Source organism: Gavialis gangeticus, unplaced genomic scaffold, assembly GCF_001723915.1.
Source record: "Gavialis gangeticus isolate Ggan-Ray unplaced genomic scaffold, GavGan_comp1, whole genome shotgun sequence".
NCBI lineage: Eukaryota > Metazoa > Chordata > Crocodylia > Gavialidae > Gavialis > Gavialis gangeticus.
Window position 1 is genome coordinate 61441383 of NW_017729031.1, and position 17198 is coordinate 61458580.

The 17198-nt window shown below is 37.9% G+C and overlaps 1 protein-coding gene across 5 annotated transcripts in view; it reads right to left on the reverse strand.

Moving 5' to 3' along the window:
* Positions 1-255: 255 nt before the first annotated feature.
* The window catches only part of SESTD1 (SEC14 and spectrin domain containing 1), a 151750-nt gene continuing 134807 nt past the window's right edge, over positions 256-17198 (reverse strand). For 4 of the 5 annotated variants that reach the window (XM_019523032.1, XM_019523030.1, XM_019523031.1 and 1 more), the window contains 8 exons: positions 17121-17169; positions 15696-15810; positions 14243-14402; positions 11157-11238; positions 9596-9718; positions 6115-6306; positions 4051-4172; positions 256-998 (listed from right to left, as the gene is read on the reverse strand). In XM_019523032.1, the coding sequence (XP_019378577.1) occupies positions 869-998; positions 4051-4172; positions 6115-6306; positions 9596-9718; positions 11157-11238; positions 14243-14402; positions 15696-15810; positions 17121-17169 (973 nt within the window). In that variant the 3' untranslated portion in view covers positions 256-868. The remainder of the gene's footprint in view (positions 999-4050; positions 4173-6114; positions 6307-9595; positions 9719-11156; positions 11239-14242; positions 14403-15695; positions 15811-17120; positions 17170-17198) is intronic. The other variant, XM_019523033.1, reaches the window with a different exon arrangement.

Here is a 17198-nt window from a genome sequence, read left to right on the forward strand (position 1 = left end):
TACTGATGGGGAGGGCAACAGCTGACTTTTCCTGAAGGAAAAACAAAGCCAGAAACAGATGCATGCATTCAGGTATTTCCATGATGCCAAAAATTACTTCTGAAGTAAGACTCACTGAGTCAGGATATCACTATGGATCCCATAAGAATAATGTGAGCACTAATTAAACAGATCAAAATATGGGGTTGCCAACTTCTGTGTACAACAAACAGAAAGTTCATATTCTGGAATATAAACAACAGTGACATATTTATATCAGATTTTAAAAAGATGGTTTTTATTAAGCACAAACAGCTTTTAATACATTATCAATACAAATAGGAAAACATTTGTTTAATGAATTTGATATATCAAAGATTTGATGGGCAGGTTGCATATTGGCACAATAAAAACGACCATTTTAAAGTATTACAAATTAAAATTATTGGGTCACCACTTTCTACACAACAGGTAGTTTTTTTTACAGCCTAAAATTACTACATCACCTGGGGGGCAAGAACAGCTACTATTTCATAAAGTGGAACTTCTACACTCTTATTAGCACCATTCAAAGCTTGTGTCAGCTGTTTAATTAGGAAGCAACTGACAGGTCAGGTAAAGCTTTACAGCAAGTTTTCAGTGCAAGGTTTATAGTTCCTTTGATAAGATACTTGAAATCTATGGTATCATAGCATGTTAAATAATTATGGCTTGGTAGATGTACAGTGTTAAGATGCAGAGAGCAATGTTTACTTTGAAAAAGATGAAGCTTTTATAACAGCTGTGAAATGCATTTTAATGTAGTATGTCAAATGCTGTAATATGCAAACGACATGCTGGGTTACAAACTGAAGTCTTATTATGAATTCACAGATAAGGGTCCAGTCTATTAGCTCTCTGTGGTGGCGGCTTCTGGTTGTCTCAGCTGTTGCTTTTTCAGGCTAACTAGCTTCATCTTCTCTCTAATGTGTTCTGCAGTAGAAGCCATGTCACTTGGGCTCCCAAAATACTGCTCAGTACTAAAAAACAAACATAAAAAAACAATCAGTGAAAAGGAAAACAGCAATAAAATGTGTTATGCACATTCAAATAAACACGTGAAAAGTTGGAACAACATAGAAACAAAGCACTGTTCTGCTTCAGATTTTAAGGGCCAGCACAAATGAGCTATGTCATTTTGCCAAGATTTAGGACTATATCAACCAAACGAGAGAATAATACAGCAAGTGAACTTTCCTCATTTGCCGAGTGGTCTTTTCAGAACAGGTGTGAATAACAATAGCAGAACACGTCACTGTGGGCTAAGTATAGAATACTATTCTCTATGCTATGTCTGCTCTGTTTTGTGACTTCACACCAGGTAACTTGGTACTTTGAGAACTGCAGTAATTTGGGAAAATTAAGCCTGAATTCTGTTTGAGGTTATGACACATTTGGCTTCTTGAATTCTTCAGTATCTGTGATGTCACCCTATGCTGTCAAAGTCCCCAAACCAACGGAGGGACAACGGAAGATTGTTAAACATTGATGGCTCCTTTTCAAATAGGAAAATACAGAAGTTACATGCTATGTATTTATCTTTTATCCCTGAAGAGGTGAACAGTGCCCATAAAGTTGGAATTCTAACAAAGGGTGAGCTTGAGAAAGTAGGGCCTCTGTGGAAGGAAGGCAATGAACATGGAGCCCTAGCATGTTGTACTACAAAGTCCTATTTCTGTGAAGGATAAGAGAAAGGAAATGTGCCAGAGAGGCAAATGAAGCTATTCAAACCTATTCAACTTTACAACATTTGAAGCACATGAAGTTTAATGTAATGGGACCCAAATTCGGCAGCCTGGTGAGTGCCCAGAATAGAAAGCCTTACTAGGGCTGTGACAAACACCAAACTTGTTTAACAAAGAAAAGAAAAGAAAAGAAAAAGTGAATTTCACATTTTTACCTTAATGGGAACAGACAACAAGGTGAATGTTTGCTTAATAAATCTTACCAAAAAAGTAATGTTTATTACAGCAGCATCCAAAATGTGCCATACAAGTTCATACCAACATCTTCATATAAACAAATACCGTATAGTCTTCAAAGCTAAGAAAAATCTGTGTCTACTTGATTCAGATCATGCTATGAGAAGATAATTTTTTCTTTATGTAAATATTACTTCTCTGATTGACAAAGTCATTCCTTAAGATTAGAAACAGACTCTCCCAGGAGAAACTAAAATGTCTGTACATGGCCATGTGACTCAGTAGCTTAATGGGTGGGGCTTTGACTTCATGATGCTCCTTTTATCTTCCCTAACAATAAAAGCCTAGGAAGAAAAAGACTTACAATCTACAAAATGAGAGGCATAGGCTGGATCATGTCAACTTGAAACCACATTAATTTCTTCTAAACTGATTATACTCTTGACTGTCTATATTTGCTCCTAAGCTACCCATCCAATTCTTGTGGTTTTACAAGGTAATATTTTTTTCTTCTATTGTAGAGGGAAGAAAAAGAACCCTGAAGCAACAGCAAATGCCCACTTTACTGAAAATGATGGAAGGAAACAGTAAACCTGACTATACACAAAATGTTGTTACATACTCATAGTAAGAAAGAGAGAAAAATCTCTCATTTCTTTCAAATAAAGCAAATTAGGTATTACAAGTAAAATTAGAAGCTAACAACTAAGTCGACAATATCGCTTTAAAAGTAATTTATCCAGAAATAAAAAATTAGAGGATTCACCAAAAGAATGCATTTCAACGTAATAGAGTTTTGTTTCTATGATCCGCTGCCTGCATGCACCTACCTGGGGTGCGCGGGCAGCAAATCGCAGCTATGCCCCAGCTCTGGACCACGCTACCACCGCTACAAGATCCCGGCTGCAGAGCAGCTCCCTAGCTTGCCAGTGCTGCTGGGGCCAGTCTCCATGGAAACTCTAGCCCCACACTGTCATGGCTCCACTGCTGCTGGGGTCTCCATGGAAACCAGCCATGGTGACGTGGGCAGGGGCTGCTGGGACATGGAGTCAGCTGCAGGTCTGATCCAGCCTGCAGGCTGGACTTTGCCTGCCCCTGCTTTATAGCATCTCAAAGATATATATGAAAAAGCGCAGAATTGTATTAGGCACTCATTTTGCTGAAGGAGAACGTGTGTTCAGTGAAAGGGGTCTTAACTCCATTAAACATCAACATTGCAGGGAAGACCCAGGACTATGCACAATTCTCCATATATTTCTAGTAGAGTTGTATCTAAAATTCTGATAGGCAATACTGTCAGTACTATCACAGCCCTGGACCTGTCGCCAAGGTAGAAAATACCAACCAGACCAGACTATTCTAGGCAAATACACATTTGGGAATAAAATGAAGGCAAACTCATTTTCATGGCAAGTAATCTACACTCTGCTTAGAGGTACATTTGAAGCAAGTCAAAAGGCTTTGATACATGGAATCATAGAAAATAAGGGTTGGAAGGGACCTCAGGAGGTCGACTATTCTAACCCAACCCTCTGCTCAAATACAGCAAAGCTTTGCAGAGGGAGAACAATCTGACTCAAGCTTCAGATCCTATAATCTGAAGTACTGATTTTACATCTCAAACGTGAGGGAAGGTGACTTGTACTCTGGGACTTGTATTTATTCCAGTGGCTGAAAATCATCTTAGACCCTGGAGCTCATGATGCTCAAATGCATTTACCTGAAGAACAGAGGCAGAGCATTCTGAGTGAAAGACTCTACACTCTAGAAAAAACTTACTGCAATGACAGTTACAAGGCCTGTTTCCTTGGGGCTTTTCTTAAAGGGATCAATTAGGCTGGAAGGAAGGTATCTTTGGTGGCTGGATCACTGGAATTTTGTATATATTTTTAAAACTGACATAAGTGCTTAGTCAGGCACATTTTAAAATAACTAGAGGCATACTGTACAAATGAGTTGAATTTGATGTCAGATTTTATGCGATGAATGAGAGACTTGAATTCACTACATTAAATTTTACATTTCAACATTAAAAAACCCTTCTGCATATGACTATACTGCAAAATTTTACCAAAAGCACACTTAGAAAGTATTACAACATATTCCATACCCATCCGGGTAAACTACAGGCACAGTTAATCTGTCCAATAGCGATTTCCCAACTGTTTCAATTTCATCAAATTGTTCCATTTCATTAATGGCTTCAGGCTGCTCTGGACATTCTTGCAAAATCTGTAACAAACGATAGGAAAATGTAGAACAAAGGAGACAGTGGAGAACTCCAAGTTTCTAAAGTGCCATTAACAAGCTCAGTGAATGCTTTTTCAGCATTTAAACCTTCAGATTTATATCAGATCGATCTCTAACAATCAAAACAGATGGAAATATTCAAGCAAGAACATGATTGATTAAGCTTTACTGAGAAGGCAGTCTGGGGGACTGCCATTACTGTACACCAGTACATTTTATATTACTTTTAAGTGCTTATAAAATATGTCACAAGTCACCATCATGTATTCCAACAGCAAATATAAATGGATTCAAAACTGACTTGTATCAGGAAACAAACCAGGTAGTAACCTGGTATACAAAATGAATAAAAAAGGGCCTTTACAATTATTTCTGAAAACTAGCCTTTGAAAAATTGAACTGCTAAAAGAGGATTAACATGTAGGAAAACAGGTATTGCTAAGTGGGATATGGACACAGTGTCAGTCTTTAAATCTTTACTTATATCTAAATCTAAGATATCACTCTTTTGGTAAAGCTTGAGCAAAGAGTGCTTGGGAATGGTCTGCACCCAGATGGCACAGAGCCAAAGTTCTGATAGTGACTGAGATGGTACAGACAATGAGCAGTAACAGTACAAGTTTGCTCACAGCATCCCACCAACGAGCCCAAAAGCCATTCTAGGAAAACTACACTTAGTTGCGAAAACATAGTTCTTCCACATATCCACTTACTTTTTCACCTACAAACATGCCAACTAATTCAATCCAATTATGACAGAATGCTTATGATGTGGACTGAAACAGTCAGCTCATTTACTAGCCACTGAATTTGGTATTGGATGCCAACAGCTTTTAGCCAAAATAGAACCAGATATGATATAAACTGATGCAGAAAGACTGAAAGGCCTGTTAACTTGCTATCAATCTTCTTAGTCTCCCAACAGCAATAGCTCAAAAGAATTTACAATACAATTAAAGACTTAATTAATGTCAAACATATAGATTCACTCTACAGCAGAACTAACTGTATTTCATTATCAATCTGAATTTATGCACTTACTTTCTTCAATGTTGGTCATCCTTAGACTAGGGAGAAAGATTATAAAACAGCTACCATAAACTCCTTTCTAAAAACAGTTACATAGGAATGATAATAAACGTTTAATGTGTCAGCAGTATGGTACAATGCCAACAACGATATTCCCTAAATCCTCATAACATGTACAGACTATTTTGCCTTGTTCTTACTCAACAGCTTTTCTTGAAATCATGCATTTGAGCATCCCCAACTAGTCTTGGGTAGCTAGTGGCATAGCTATTTTTTCTCTCAAGTTTCTTGCCAACTTTATATGCTACAGTTTGACCAATAGCAATACCTCACTGGGTAAACTGGTGGGGCACTTTTAAGTACATGGCAGTTATGCCAAATAAGGCACTGCTTATAATAAATTGCAAATGCAAAAATATTTTGTGCCCCAAAGCAAAAACCATGGAAGCAAAGAAGTGTTATTCCCACACTGCAAACAAGGACCATTTGGCACAGAAGGATTAAGTATCTTGCCCAAGGCTACACAGAATACCTGTGTGGGGATAGGATTCTTTTGTATTCCAATCCAGTGCTTTAACCAGAAAGGCACTTCCCTCATATCTGTGCTGATTTCACATCTTGCCAATGCCAATGTTTGTATGTAATATCAGACTTAAGTGATTGACAATAAAATGGAATGTGTGAGATTTAAAGGTAGTCTTACAAGTTTTATTTGATATTCCTTAAAAAGCAGAATCATAGAAAATATAATTAAATTTAAAAATAAAAAATAATCAAAAATACAATTAAAAACTAAATATATAAAATGAATTCCTGCTGTGTATTATCCATTTGGCTTCAATTTAAATGAGGCTAATTGTTGGAAATATGTATTTTTCCTTAAAACATAGCTTACCTTTTCAGCATTTGAATGAAAAGCAACAGCTGTTTCTAGCCGATGTACTCTCTCTTCAGAAGTTATTGTGAACTGTTTCCATACTCTGTTTAGTCTTGGAAGTGTGTCTCCTGAGGATCTTGAAGTGCATCGCAGAGATTGGCACAGTACAACAGTAGCCTGTAGTAACTGTCTCCCATAATCATATGTACTCTAACAAAGAAAAACGTGCCATGAAGCTCTTATCTAAGGTTCAGAACAAACAGTATATGACAATACAGGCAACTCTTCAAGGGATACAATCTCTTAAATGTAAATGTAAGACTTAAAATTATTCTAGAATTATTCACTCTATGAATCTCTGTCAACACTTTAGCCCAATGATTCTCAACCAGGGTAATGGAGCATTTGTAAGGAATAGGTGCAGGCTCAGGGTTGACCCGCCCTGGATGTTGCCTCATCTCAACTGCCTGGCTCCTCTGTAAAGTAATAAGTACTTTAATTAATAAATAAATTGGTTTTTTAAATGGGATGCTGCTCAATTCACAAAGGGGTGGAAGGGGGTCTCAAGTCTACAAAGGTTAAAACTCACTGCTCTTAACCAGAGAAGGACATGAAAAGAAGGATAGTTATGTGATGATAACCATGGCTCTTCAACAGAGATTCTATTCTAGGGGTAGAAGCAATCAGTGACTGTGACTGGACTCTTTTTATATAGTAATTTTTGGTGAAGCCAAGCTTATGTCTTTGGTGATAAGTGTAGGCCATAAGGAAGACCTACAGCAGCAGAAGTTAAAAGCCTGCTGGTGTAAAGTTTTGTGGAAGGCAACACAAGACACAAAGCAGTGCCAAGATCCCAGAGCTAGCCAGTTCCTGACCAGGCACAAAACTGTGCCAAAGAAGCTATACTGCTTTCAGCAGTTAATAAAACTAGATAAGCAGCCACCCCAGTGAGGATATTGCCTAAAATATGCTTGAGGATGTGAACAGACCACAGAAAAATATACTATTAATTATGGAACATCCTGTGGATACATCATAAACAATTTTAACTTCTTCACATTCCTTTGTGTTTATTGTTTTGACCCCTCCTGTACTGCTTGGACAAGCAAATAACCAGAGGCAGAGCGCTGGAAAAAACACTTTGTTCCTCGTTCATGTTATCTGTTATCTTCATGTCAGAAGGTTGCAGGGATTATATGGGAGCATGCAATATGGCTTTAGCCAATTTGAGAGATCTTTCTTTATCAGTAGTATCATTCTACCTAATTATGAGGGTTAGAGAAAGTCTAATATGTTATGCTACATTATCTCCAGTGGGATGTTCAAAATATCTTCTGATCTTCTCAAGTCCAGAAAGACTATTTGGAGGAGCATTATTCAGAGAAGGAGGCCAGGGAAAAGGCTAGTTGCTGGATCCAGGATTAAGGTGGAGAGTAGTCAGTAGCTGTTTGTGTCTTGGGGAGGAACTAGATTTGAATGTCACTGAGGTCAGAGACAGACTGATTCTCAGGAGGCGGCAGAGGAGCAAGTGCGAGGAGATGGTTTGTGGATGGATTTGTCCAGGTCTGATGATAATTGCATTGATATCTTAAGAAGTAATTTCAGCCTGCTTTCTAATGGTGCCTGTAGACAGGTGAGGCACCTGCTCTGATACTCTGCAATTATAGCATGTTGGACAGACTTGAGTGTGCTGGAGCATGCTAATTACCGCACTCCAGCAGCCTCAGCATCTTGTGTATTTAGTGTCCCCATGCTTCAAAATGGTGGTGGGGGTGCTTTAAATAAAGCTCCTTAAATGAGCTTTAGTTAAAGTGCCCCCGCCACCATTTTGAAGCGTGGGACACTGAATACATGAGACGCGGCAGGTGCTTTAATTAGACCAGCTCCTGAGAGCCACTTTAATTAAAGCACCTCCTCCCTTTGGAGCATGTATAAAGATGCCCTAGGTTTCAAGGCATACTTCATGGGAATTTAGCACAAACAGCAGTGTCCCTTCACCTTAGCATAAGAAACACCCTGAAACCACTGTTGATGGTCATTGCTGTATCACAAGAGGGACATATCTTGAATTCTGAAGGCTTCCCTTTGCCAATTTTGAATTTGTATACAGCGGTTCTAGCCCTGTCAAGGGAAGTGACAGCATGATGGAAAAAACTATAATTGGCATATTTTCACAGGCAGCTCTTGTTTGAGTTTCCTTTATACATAATTTTTTTTAAATCATCAGGTCTCTTGTAGGCTGAAAATATGTAAACATGGCAGGGTTCTCTCACAGCTGTAAGTGTTAAGTTTCAACTACCTCAATTGCTTCTACTTCCTATCTTATGCCACTGGCTACACAAGTTGCAAGGTCTGACAGAGTGCTGGTGTGACACCAAGTGACACTGCTGTTATAAAAAATGCAATTGTGCATGCATATGGCAAGTGCATAAATAGAATGGAATCTCCAGGAACAATCACGAGAAGATAAAGGCACATTGCAACACACAGCTGTACCATAATGGACATCAAATGTCCAAAGTCCAACTGGGAGGAAATATCATGTGCAATTCCAGGTGTCTAATTTGGGTCTGTTTAGTTTACCTTCTTTATTAATGACTTTGAGGATTGGATAGATTCCACATTTGCAGATGAAACCAAGCTGTATTAACAATACTTTGGAAGGTAGGATTTGAATTCAAAATGACCTTGATAAACTGGAGAAATGGTCTGAAATTAATCAAATGAAATTTAATAAGGACAAGTGCCAAGTCCTGCACTTGGGATGAAACAATCTTATGCACAAATGGACACTTGGGATCAACTGGCTAAGCAAAAGTACAGCAGAAAAGGATATGAGGGTTTATAGTAGACTAAAAGCTGACTATAAGCCAACAGCGTACTCTCGTTTCTAAATCCCCACCAACATACCAGGATGAATTAACAAAAACACTGCTTGCAAGTACAAGGAAGTGATTTTTCCCTTCTACTCAGCACTGGTGAGGACATATCTGGATTACTGAGCCCACTATTTGGAGCTGCATTGAGAAAGATGTGGAAAACTTAAGAGTCCATCAGTGAGCAACAAAAATGATAAAGAGGTTTATGAAATGAGACATAAGTGGAAGGACTGGAAGAGCTGATATTATTAGTCTGGAGAACAGAAGAGAGTTTGATAAGTCTTCAAATACCAGAAAGATGGTTATACAGGTAAGACCATTCTCTCTGCTGCTGCACGGGACTGGACAAAGAATAACAGTCTTAAATTGCAGCAAGGGAAATTTAGGTTGGAGATTAAGAGCAGGTTAGACAAACACTTGTCCAAAATGGCTAGCACGGGGATGATCCTTCCTTCAGCTGTTTGGATTGTCAGTATTTCCCTAAGCAAGGACTGATGCTAAACAGGGAAAGAGTTATTAATGGAAGTTCTACTATATGTATTCAAATATATCCAAAATACAACTATAGGTACCTCATAAATAAGCTAACAAATTTCTAGAATGAAGATATTTCACCCCACCTGTGCAACATCAACAAACTTTCGATGCTTTTCCAACAAAACTTTGGTTTCTTGAGCATCATCTCCCAGTCTAATATGGGTCTTAAGCAGAGCATCCAATAATTCACTTAACCATTCTACTGCCTTAAAAAGAGAAGTAAATTAGATCAGTGGAAACCAGTTTTAACAGTTAATTAAGAAGATACACATCAAGTAGGTTAGGTATGTTGAACTAAAATGTAGACTTGGTATATATTTATTCTATTTGAATTATGAAGAAACCCTCCTTTATCTGCCATATTTACATGTTGTCATAACCTTTTGCTACTTCTATTCTACTTTGTAAATACTCTGAAATAACGTTAATTAATAAACAAAGTAAGAAACAGCTAAAAGAAAGAAAACTTATATTTAAGAAATATAGCTGCAAAAGATTTGCAAAACATGCTTGGACCTGCTTTGCAGCATCAGATTTACAGAAGTACATCTTGCACATCAAAGGCTCAGCACCAGCATGAAACATGCACATTAGAAATGCTGGTCTGTACACTTGCTTTAGCAATCTTTTAGTAAAAAGATGTTTTGCCATTACATTTGAAAAAAGAGGTTTGCAACTGAGGCATTTTGATTCACATTAAGATGAACTGACAAAGCCAGCCAACCTTAATATATTATTGAGATTTTTATTACAATCAGATTTATCATAGAAAACATTACATTCAGCTCCAAGAAACAGCTTGGGTGAAGAACTACTGTATTTACTCGATTCCAAGACTACTTCCCCCCGCCCCATTCATCGGGGGGGAGGGGGGGGAGCGGGAGAAGCCTTGTCTTAGAATCAAGTATCAGACCACTCCAGCTTGGAGCGATGAGAAGCAGCTGTGCAGGAAGTACAGCTTAGCCAGGGACAACACCAGAAGTGCACAGATTTCTCCTTTCACAGTTTGCTCCCTGCCTGGCTCTCTTCATCCCCTGCGACCTGCCCCCACTTCCCCGCAACCCATTCTGGCAGGGAAGGAGGAATCTGAATACTGCTACTACAGTCCCCAGCCAAGCCAGGCTCCCTGCACAGCCAGTCCCCACAGCTCCCAGCTGATGCATTCCAATTCTCAGATGATGCAGACATAGGGAGAGACTCCAAGTGGCTCCTGGCCTGCACTACAAGGAACAGCTATGGTAACATGCATATTCCTCCTTCCAGGCTGCTCTCTGCCAGTGGGGAAAACAGGGGAGAAGGGCCAGGCAGGCAAGGTGCAACCTGCATGCTGCCAAACTGGGCTCTCTGCACAGCTGCTCCCTGTGGCATAGGGTAGAAGCAAGTCAGGAGCAGCTTCAGAGCTCCCCCTGCACCCAGTTCAGCCAGGGATAGCAGCAGCAGAGGTGGGAGGGGGCAGAGTAGTGGCAGTATCAGGTAATTACTGTAAACGGTAGCACTCATCACATGCCATGTTACACAAATCCTGGAAGTGTTGTAACATCACAAGAACAAGATCATTTTTATTCAGGGAATAGGGACAGCTATATTAAAATGTGCCACAGATTACAAAAAGCAGGATCATGAGACTCCCCACCCAGCCCTTACTTGAGCAGCATCTTCTTCACATTTAAATAACTGCACCATCTGAAGCATCTTTAGCCGTCGTACATCCACCATGTCTTCACACCTTGACAAACCAAAACAAGTGGAAATTACTGAAGTGATATCACAGAAGTGGTCAATATGCAGGGCATTTGCGCAGCAGAGTAAATATATTCTGGGAACGACAATTATGATATAGCAAATTACAGCATCCAAATGTCAGTGTTCACGAAAGAGGTGAATAAGCATCTTTGTGCCACTTAGCCTGGCAAATATATTAACAGGATTATGCAGGATTACAAGAGAAACATGAGGTAAATGCAGCTGAGCACTAGAAGCCACAGAAATCATCATGAGATATCATACGAGATATCATCATCTTCAAGACTTCAGGTATGTCTACACAGCAGCCACAGAAGTGTAGTGCAGGCATGCCTGAACTACCTTTAAACTAGCTAGATTGGGTATAAGAAGCAGTCTATAGAATGTCAAGGAATTCAGTATAGGCAAATGTACTATATTTCTCAGCAGGAGATTGAAGCCTGCAATGAGTTCCTTGCTACTACAGTTATTAGTGCTACTATAAGTTTAAAAACTAACTTATTACGTCTACACTACACTTGAATCACAGCAGTGATAGCAGTGTAGACATACTTTTCTTGGTGAAAAATGCTGGAAAATGTCTAAAAATTACAGCATGTCTCTCTCCTGTTTCTATTTCCCCAGCCATGTTTTTAGCCAACTACCACTTACAGCATAAATTAATCATCATATACAAGAATCATGAAGACTTCCAAGATTAGTTTTTATGATTTCTTTTGCTATAACTCTTGAAGGAAGCCATTCTAAAATGTAATTTATATATTATTAATTCAGAAGTAGGAGAGCTAGAATTAAGTTCATGACATAGTTCTTTTCCCACATAGTCATGGTATAAAAATATTGGGAACACTTTCCTTTTACTACCAAAACTTGACATTATAATACATTATTCTGAAAGACCTTTCCTTTTGAATTTAAAAGACCTCTCTATGAGTAGGGAGGGAGAATCAGAATCCTGCCCAGGTCAATAAGTTATTCATGACTGCAGCAGTTAGCTTTGTAAGTGAATAGGGTGGAGCGAAGGGGTGGAGTGTGTATGTGCAAGTACATAGAAGTATGCATCTATTTTCTTGCACACAACATTAATCAGGCTGTGTAAGTTGCATAAGCCCTGTACTAGTGCATCACGGAAGAATTCTGAGCTTTAAGTATCCTGCAGTGCTGTGATGCTTACGCTGTACAGCTGCTGTTGTATAAGTATGGAAAACAGACTTTTAAAAGTCCAAGAATATAACTGATCCAGCCAAAATTCCCCTAGAAAAATAAACATTTAAAACACAAGAGACATTTGACAGGTTAGCCATAATTTTACAACTCTTATTTATACATTTTATAAATTGTTACTATCATGGTTTGGACCTATGAGGCTCTTAAAACAGTTTACATGAGCTACTGAAAATAAAATCTTGCAATTCAGTTGCCAAAACAATTAAAAATATAATGCCTGTCTGATTTTATTTTGAACCTGATTTATATTCAGACTAATTAAAGGGCTTATCGCCATGCAGACTCCTTTGTGCATATCACTGGGGAGAAATAATTCACATTCAACTTCTGACAATATATTCTTTCTACTGGGAAATAGACGCCTGTAATATTACAGATTCTTATTAGGGAAGCTGATGTATTTAAGTCATAAAACTCTGTACTTGCAGTGAATTAATGTGAAATATTTAGTCTATGCACATTTCTTTGTATCTAGTATAAACTGTACAAATTAGGTAAGATTCTAATTGCCCACAATTCCTTTTTTTTTCTGCTGGATGGAAACCACAATATTGATAGTTAGAAAGGGCACAGATTTTAAGTAGTCCTAACAGTCTAAGTTTCAATTAACATAACCAAACTATATGTTAGCTATTATTCAAAACAAAACAAAAAGCTTTAAAGACAGTTCTGGCTACAACAGGTATATGCCGGCTACGATTACTTGATAAAATGAGCTGATGTAAAGAGATCTACTTAAAACCTAAGGCATATTCAGAATCCATTAATGTAGGAGTCAATGAAAAATGTGTGAAGTTGAAAAGAGCTGCTGCCACTTTAGCAGATCTGTCAAGTTGAATGTCTGTCCAGTGGAAGAGCCTGACTAAAGTAAGGCTTAGACCAGGAGATCTTAAAACTTTTCAAGATGGAGTGGGGAGGGGGAGAAATCACATCTTAACAACAAGGCTCTCTCCATCACTTCTACATCTCAAATTTCCGAGCATGCAGGCCATTTCTTCTCTGAGGCCCACATATTTTCTCCATGGAAACTGCAACTTTGTACTCAAAGAAGATAACTGTCTTTAAAAGACTAAGTAAAACACTTAACTTTTCACACAAACCTTGCAGACCTAAGTCTAAGATGAAAATAAATTATTTTGTTTGATAAATTAGGTTTTCCTTTTCACCAAGAGAAGTTGGGGGAAAAAGAGCAAAGTGGGGAAAGGCAGATGTCTTCTTTTAATCACTGTTTGTTTCTATCCTTAGCTAAATTGTTCATCATCCAAGTGCATCACTCGCCAGTTAGAAAACTAAGGATAGAGGACATGTTTAAGTACTTCCTTATTCAGGACATTCAGAAAGCACTTGCTTAAGTCTAAACTTGTACACATCAGTCCTATTTAAATCAATTGAGCTCAGAGTTATCCTGCGAGTAAAGCACATTTTCACACACAGAAGAATAAAACTAGAAGGAAGCACATGGCATTATATACACATGTGTGCACACATGCTTTGCCATCATCCAACACAAAAATGAAGAACTCTTATTTTATGAATCTCTACATTAGGAGTATACCACAAAAACAGTAGCTCATAACAGTTCTGGAAGAAAAGGAAAGTTACTATCCTATTTAAATAGAACACAGAATTTATATTATCCCAACTGGAATTAGATAAATTAAGAAATCACTAAGATCCCTATTCTGAATCTAACAGTAAAATACTTTCCTTCAAAAAAAATTGAGCTCTTTGCTTGGAAAAGTCACCAAAATGTCTATTACCTTTGCTTCCTAAGTTGCATATCTTCCATCACTCCTTGGATGTGATCCACATTTTCTTTGTTTTCAGTAGTTACATCTTTTCCATAGGCCCAGGATGCCTGGTTAGATATCTGATCCAGAAGTCCTTGGCCCTTTTCACGCAAACCTTGCAGACCTAAGTCTAAGACGAAAATAAATTATTCTGTTTGATAACTTAGGTTTTCCTTTTCACCAAGAGAAGCTGGGAGAAAAAGAGTGAAGTGGGGAAAGGCAGATGCCTTCTTTTAATCACTGTTTGTTTCTGTCCTCAGCTAAATTGTCTATCATCCAAGTGCATCACTCACCACTTAGAAAACTAAGGATAAAGGATTTGTTATTTTCTCACATACAAACAAACACCTTTCCTCCCTCCCCCAAGATAACCCTTCAAAATCGGGTTCCGTGGATTAAACGGGAAAGCTGATTTTCTGTCCAGGACAGAAGCACCTTGCTTTGATTCCTGTTTTACAGTGGAGCAACTGTAATATTACTAGTCAGTTAGCTGAGGGAGTCAAGTGCGTCATTTACCAGTTAGAAAACTAAGGATAAAGGATTTCTTATTTTATGGTCTATAAAGAAGGTAATTAAATGTTTTAAGGAAAGTTATGAGAGTTGACAATCTGCTATAATATTTTTAGCATATAAATGAGTAATTAATATGCACTATCTGAAGAATTGCACATTTATACAATTTCTAAAGTGTCAATTAATTATCACACAGTGATAAACTTCCATCAAGAAAAAACTAGGGTAAGATTTTAAAATGCATTTTACATCATGCCTGCAACCTTTTAGATACTGCAGTATGCACTTTGTTGTTCCACATAAGAAATAATTTAATTATTTTTCAAATTTAATTAATTATTTTAAGGCATCTTTTTACCTCACAATCGCTCTTCTACAAAAATGCCGTAGTTTGTATAATAGCCTACAAGACAACATTTATAAGTCTTAGATAAACGTTAAAATACTGCATAAATTTTAATTACACATATTCTCCTTCAGGGTGTTGTTATTTCAAAGTTTTCACTGCTGGGAATCTGAAGAGATTCATCTTTGCAGAACAGTTCTAAGCTCCTGCCAGGCTGGGGGCTAGGAGAACTAAAATCTGTGATTCAACTTCTAGGTTTGGTCATAAAAACTGTAACAATATACTTCCATGATTTGGGTACTATAGGTATTATTTTTAATTAAAAAATCATTACAAAACATTTTCTAGGCATGCACATTACTAAAGAATTTAGGTTACAGAAGTTAATGTCAGAGAGAATCTTCCTAGGAGTAAAGCTGGGGAGAGAGTATAAAGGAAGAACAGACTCCAGGAAAACTGATTTAGTAAAGCAAAAAATCCCCAAACCCCCACAAAAGGGAAACTGTCCCCAACATCTTCCCCTTTTAAGTAATTTTTTGTATATTTCAGCAATATTCTGCTTACCAACACTTTTCAACTTCTCTTCAAGTAGTTTTAAAGTTTGCTGAATTGATGCTCCATCAGTTGGTGCTACATCAACACACAGCATCCCTAATAAGCCATCTAACTGTTGAGACAACTGAAAGAGAGGTATAAGTACATAAACCTCTCTCTCACTGGTGATCTTTCTTGGAAATTATTTCATTAGAACTGAGATTAGCATTAAAATGCATAAGTGTACTTTCAGAAACGTCTGGCACAAGTACTGAAAATACAAGTCCAGCCTCAGAACTAACTATATTAGCTTAAAAGTTAGCATTTATTCAAATAATTTCCCCCCCCCCGTCCTGCTGGTTTCTGAACCTGTAGGGTTTTTGGCACGTTAAAGCATTTTTCACATCTACGATTGCTGAAAACTTAATTTTTAAAGAGAAAACTGAAAAGCTCACCTAGTTAAAAGATTCCAGGCTCAAAGGTATAAACAAAAAGCATCAAATCTCGCATTAAAATCCTGAGCACATTGTTTTATTCAGGGAAATGAGAGCAAAAGCAACATCTTAAAAAGTATCTCCAAAGAGCAAATCATCATAGGCAATAGAGTAAATCCGTGTTTCCAAAAAACAGTTTAATTGGATCCCTTATTTCTGTATTTTCTCACATACAAATGCTACCCCTTCCCCCTTCCCTGCAAAATAATCACTCAAAATTCGGGCACATGCATTAAATGGGGAAGCTGATTTTCTGCCCAGGATCAGAAAGCACCCTGATTTGACTTCACAGTGGAGCAGTTGTGGTATTACTAGTCAGGTGGCTGAAGGAGTCAATTGACTTAATTGTTGTTCACTCCACAGATGTTAATGATCATCTTGCCTTTGTTATGGTCTTGATGTTCCACTAATCAAAGTCACGTTTCTTGGGCATTTTGCTGTCTTTTAGCTGCTTCTGGTCTCTCTCCTCCCATTTCACAGCCCTGGACACACTAGTTCTTTTCAAGATCACAGATCCACCCATAGAGACCAGTTTTCAGAAGCAGCTAGGGTTTGATCTTTAGTTAAACAGGAAAGGGAGGGTGAGTCAGCTGAACATTAGGCTCTGTCCCTACTTTCTGTAGTCATAACACCAGAGAAATCTTTTTTCTTTCATTCTACCTTTAAAAAACAGGGTGTGTGTTATAATTTGGTGTGTTCTGTACTTAAAATACAGTAGTGATTATATTAGGTTTTAAAAACTGTTGAAATGTTAAAACATTTCAGAATGACTGACAATCCCATTCATATTCCTCTTACAAACTGGAAGCCCTAGTCTTAGGAAATGAAGCTATTTTACATTTTTCTCAAAACTTACTTTTTCATAGATACACCCCAGACAAAAACACTAAACATAAGTAAAATAATTGTCAGAGTGTAGTAACAAGTTACTCTGTAAGAACAGAAATAAAAATAAGCTTACATCTTGGGCAACACTGTGAAATTCAAGAGCTGCTTGTAACAGATTTTGCCTAAATTCCAGCTGACTGCCCTGCCGATA